This window comes from Otolemur garnettii, unplaced genomic scaffold (assembly GCF_000181295.1).
Source record: "Otolemur garnettii isolate 467f Iridium unplaced genomic scaffold, OtoGar3 scaffold00002, whole genome shotgun sequence".
NCBI lineage: Eukaryota > Metazoa > Chordata > Mammalia > Primates > Galagidae > Otolemur > Otolemur garnettii.
In genome coordinates this window covers 12,629,261-12,634,926 of record NW_003852397.1, presented here as the reverse complement: position 1 = coordinate 12,634,926, position 5,666 = coordinate 12,629,261, and the positions used below count along the sequence as shown (strand labels likewise).

Below are 5,666 nucleotides of genomic sequence, written 5' to 3'. Positions count from 1 at the left end.
GCCTGTGGTCCCAGCTACTTGGGAGGCGGAGGCAGGAGACTCGCTTGAGCCCAGGAGTTGGAGGTTGCTGTGAGCTATGAAGCCACAGCACTCTACCCAGGGGGATAGCTTGAGGCTCTGTCTCAAAAAAAAAAGAAGAAAGAAACTGGACAGATCCTCCAAGAAGAAGGCAAATATAAAGAAATGATGGGCATAAACACAACTCTAAACAAATGGGCTTAACAGATGTATACAGAACATATCACAATATACTGGATATACATTCTTCTCATCAGCTCATAATGATTCTCTAAGATGGATCATATCCTAGGACACAAATCAAACCTTTGCAAATATGAAAGAAAAGAAATCATACTGTGTATATTCACAGACCACAACAGAATAAAAGTAGAACTCAATCCCAACAGAAGCACACATCCCCACACGAAGTCATGGAAACTAAACAGCATTTTGCTGAATGCTAGCTGGGTCAAGGAGGAGATAAAAAGGAAATCATTAAATTTTTTTTAACAAAATGATACCAAAGCCACAAGCTATCACAACCTGTAGGATATTGCAAAAGCAGTCCCAAGGGGAAAATGTATCCCATTAAATCCAGAAGTCTGAAAGAACACAAACCAATAAGCTAATGAAACATATTAAGGAACTGAAAAATGAAGAGCAATCCAATCCCAAACTTAGTAGGATAAGAGATGTAACCAAAACTAAATCAGAAGTAAATGAAATCATGAACAAAAGAACAATTTTGGGCCAGGCATGGGTGCTCACACCTATAATCTTAGCACTGTGGGAGGCTGAGGCAAGTGGATTGCCTGAGCTCAGGATATCAAGACCAGCCTGAGTTAACAGTGAGACCCCCCTCTCTAAAAATAGCCAAGTATTGTGGTAGGCTACTTGGGATACTGAGGCAAGAAGATCTCTTAAGCCCAAGAGTTTGAGGTTCCTGTGAACTATGACACCAAGGCACTCCACAGAGGGTAACAAAGACCCTGCCTCAAAACAAAGCAAAACAAAACTATTTGGAAGATAAACAGATCAAAAAGTTGGTTCTTTGAAAAGAAATAAAATTGATACACTTTTGGCTAGATTAACCAGAAACAGAAAAGTAAGATCTCTAATAAGATCAATCATAAATGAAAAAGGGGACATTACAACAGATACCATAGCCATACAGTAGAACATCACCAAATACTATAAAAATATTTATGCACAGAAATTTGAAAATGTGGAGGGAATGGATCAATTTCTAGAAACACACTACCTTCCTATACTCAACCAGGAAGAACTTTTGAACACATCTATATCAAGCACCAAAATTAAATTTAAAAATCTCCTAGAAAAGTAAGTCCTAGACCAGACAGTTTCACACACCAGTATTCTATCAAACCCTAAACCCTCCACAAAGAGCTTGCAACCTATATTTTAAAACCTATTCCAAAATACTGAGAAGGAAGAAACCCTCCCTAACTCCTATGAAGCAAAAATCACCCTGATATCAAAATCAAGAGAGAATTCAACAAGAAAAGAAAACTACAGACCAATATCATAAATGAATATTGTTGCAAAAAAATACTCAAGAAAATCCTAGCAAATAGAATTTAGCTACACATCAAAAATGTAATATATCATAATAAGGTAGTCATCACTCCTGGGAAACAAGGCTGGTTCAACATAGGCTAATCCATAAATGTAATTCACCACATAAACAGAAGTGAAAACAAAGACTATATGATCCTCTCAATAGATGCAGAAAAAGCATTTGACAAAATTCAGCATCTTTCTTGATGAGAACACTGAAGAAAATATGCATACATGGGACATTTCTTAAACTGATACATGCCACCTACAACAATCCCATAGCCAATATCCTACAGAATGAAGAAAAGCTGAAAGCATTTCCGCTTAGAACTGGAACCACATGGGGATGTGCACTATTGCCACTACTATATAACATAGAGCTACAAGTCCTACCCAATGCAATCTGGCAAGAGAAGGATATTGAGGGTATCCAAATGGGGACAGAAAGGTTGAACCATTTATTTTTTGTGGATGCAATGATCTCATACTTAGCAACCCTCTGGGACTCAACCACAAGACTCCAGGAAGTGATCAAGAAATAGGGTAACATCTTGGGATATAAAATCAATGTCCACAAGTCAATATACACCAGCAACAGTCAACCTGAGAATCAAAGACACAATGCCCTTCCCAGTAGCTTAAAAGAAAAAGAAATACCTGGGAGTAAGCCTAACAAAGGATGAAAAGGATCTCTACAAAGAACACTATGAAACCTTGAGAAAAGAAATAGCAAAAGATGTTAACAAATGGAAGAACATTGTATGCTCATAGCATACGATAGGAAAAATCAGCATTGTTAAAATGTCTACACTATCCAAAGAAATCTACAGATTTAATGCAATCCCCATTGAAACACCAACGTTGTACTTTAAAGAATTTGAAAAGATAGTTTTTCATTTAGTATGGAACCAGAAAAACCCTGAATAACTAATATAATTCTAAGAAATAAACACAAATTTGGAGGTATCATGTTACCAGACTTCAGGTTATACAAGTCTATGGTGATCAAAACAACATCCTATTGGCATAAAAACAGAGACATAGATATATAGAAGAGAACAGAAAACCTAGCTATGAGACCAGTCCTATATCACCATCTGATCTTTGACAATGCAAACAAAAGCATACACTGGGGAAAAGAATCCCTATTTAATAAATGATGCTGGGAGATCTGGGTAGCCACAAGTAAAAGGCTGATGCTGAACCCACGCCTCTTACCACTCACAAAAATTAACTCGTGATGGATGAAAGATTTAAACTAAGACATGAAACTCGTGATGGATAAAAGATTTAAACCTAAGGCATAAAACTATAAAAAATCTGGAAAAAACTCTTAGCAACACTGGTCTTGGGAAATAACTTACAGAGAAGACCCCAAAGGCAATTGCAACAACAGCAAAAACAAATAAATGGGACTTGATCAAGTTAAAAAGTTTCTGCACAGCTAAGGGCACAGTCAACAAAGGCAAGAGACAACCTTCAGAAGGTGAGAAGGTATTGGCACCCTACAAATCTGATGAAAAGCTAATTAGAATCTACACAGAATTCGAGGAAATCAATAACAAAAAGAGCAAATACCATTAAAATCTGGGCTAGAGACATTAACAAAATCTTTTCCCATGAGGGCAGAGAGTAGCCAACAAACTGGTGAAAAATTATCAAAGAATGTTGATAATCAGAGACAAAGAGCATTCTTTCCCCCAGTGTATGCTTTTGTTTGCATTGTCAAAGATCAGATGGTGATATAGGACTGGTCTCATAGCTAGGTTTTCTGTTCTCTTCTATATATCTATGTCTCTGTTTTTATGCCAATAGGATGTTGTTTTGATCACCATAGACTTGTATAACTTGAAGTCTGGTAACATGATACCTCCAAATTTGTGCTTATTTCTTAGAATTATATTAGCTATTCAGAATTTTTCTGGTTCCATACTAAATGAAAAACTATCTTTTCAAATTCTTTAAAGTATGATGTTGGTGTTTCAATGGAGATATCACCTGGTCCCAGTGAGAATGGCCCATATCTCAAGGTCCCGAACAGCAGATGCAAGAAGCATGGGTGCAGAGCGAAGGGAGCACTCCTGCACTGTTGATGGAACTGCAAACTTGCACAGCCTTTATGGAAAGAAGTATGAAGAGTCCTCAAAGAACTAAAAGCGGACCTTCCATGTGATCCTATAATCCCATTATCAGGTATCTACCCAAGAGAAAAATAGTCACTCTGCCATAAGGACATATGCACTCAAATGTTTACAGCAGCCCAATTTATAATTGCAAAGACGAGGAAATGACCGAAATGCCTCTCAGTACAAAATTGGATCAATAAACTGTGGTATATGTATACAATGGAATACTATCCAGCCATATAAAAGATGGAGATTTGTATCCTTTGTTACAATTTAGACGGATTTGGAGAACAATCTCCCAAGTAATGTACAAGAATGGAAAGACAGTCATCACATGAACTCAGCACTACTTTGAAATTTGTGAATTGGCTCGGTGCCTGTGGCTCAAGTGGCTAAGGCGCCAGCCACATACACCTAAGGTGGTGGGTTCGAATCCCCAGCCCGGGCCCGCCAAACAACAATGATGGCTGCAACCAAAAAATGGCCAGGCGTTGTGGCGGGCGCCTGTAGTCCCAGCTACTTGGGAGGCAGAGGCAGGAGACTCGCTTGAGCCCAGGAGTTGGAGGTTGCTCTGAGCTGTGAAGCCATGGCACTCTACCCAGGGGGATAGCTTGAGGCTCCGTCTCAAAAAAAAAAGAAAAGAAATTTGTGAATTAATAACAACATGCTCACGTGAGAGAAAAACTTAACCAAATCCAAGAAAGGGCTTTGTGGGTGGGAGGGTTTCCTTTCCAGCAGGAAAAATGTATAGTTACATGGCATACTTTGGCATACTTCCTGTGTGAGGCACAGAGCTACAACTCAGACTTTGCCTTACTAATGTGAGCAATGTGGTCTAATTGTATGTACCTTTAATCTGAAATGAAAAAAGAGATCCCAGCTAAGAGCAAAACTACCACCCCTCCACAATTCCTGTCCCAGCCACTGTCTCCAAAGACTATTCCTTGTCTTAAGATGATCATCTGCACCTGTTCAATTAAATCTTTATTGAACATACATCTCTTGGTGGCAAGAACAGGCAATATGCATTTTTTGTGTTTCCCTTACTACCTAAGTATTGGTATTGGTAGTCTTCAGCGTTGCCTGAGTAAACTAGGCAATGGTGTCCATACATAGCCTACCAAGGGAAGTACCTATTCAGCAATGAGGTATGTAACACTTTTTCTAGTACGAGTTTGTGAACCTAATTGTCCAGCCTTATATGTCCCAAGTGCCTCCCTACATGGTAAATATTCTTGCTTCCTTTCACAAATCACTTCAACATACTGTGTTTGATAGATTATCTTAAGTCTAATAATTTTAACATTTTGTTAATTCCTTTGCAAAATCAGAAATAATTGATAACTGCATCATAAAAAACCTTTTTTCACAGGATATTGAATAGTTTTCTATGTCCGATGGATGTTTGTATGTCCAATGAGTTAATGATATATGCCATATGCAATACTAGTAAAAAAAACTAAATTGCCATATTCTAAAAGTATCATTTGATGTTTTAGATTAGCTATCAGAATAATGAACTTACCAGATTTGGGGTACGTGACTAGGAAGACATCATCATCTCTAACTTCAAAATCATCTGTGTTTTCCAACAAGTTAATATTAAATCTTTCATTCCTAAAATAATATCCTTTAAATTTCAATAAATTTGTTTCTAAATCTGCCATAATTCAGTGCCTGCAAGAGAATAAAATTCTTTGAATGAAACTTATCTTTACTTCTAGTCATATATTCAGAAAATAAATTGATTCTTTATTTTTCCCATAAACATGTATAACCTTGTAGCTCTAAAAATCAATTCTGGGTGAGTCACTTGTCCCAGTACTTAGGTGCCTGCTGTTCAAACAGTGGGCCTTGGTTTTCTGCATATATGTTCCATTCATGCAGGTATGGGGAAAGGAGGTGAAAGTAATTGTTGCAATAATTTCAAAAAATGATGTTATCAGGGATTTGATATACGTT

The 5,666-nt window shown here is 37.6% G+C and overlaps 1 protein-coding gene across 1 annotated transcript in view; it reads right to left on the bottom strand.

Annotated features, from left to right (window-relative positions):
- The window catches only part of LOC111724804 (amine sulfotransferase-like), a 16,112-nt gene extending 10,741 nt beyond the window's left edge, over nt 1–5,371 (bottom strand). The window contains exon 1 of the mRNA XM_023512350.1: nt 5,230–5,371. Coding sequence (XP_023368118.1) covers nt 5,230–5,371 — 142 coding nt within the window. The remainder of the gene's footprint in view (nt 1–5,229) is intronic.
- Nucleotides 5,372–5,666: the final 295 nt, after the last annotated feature.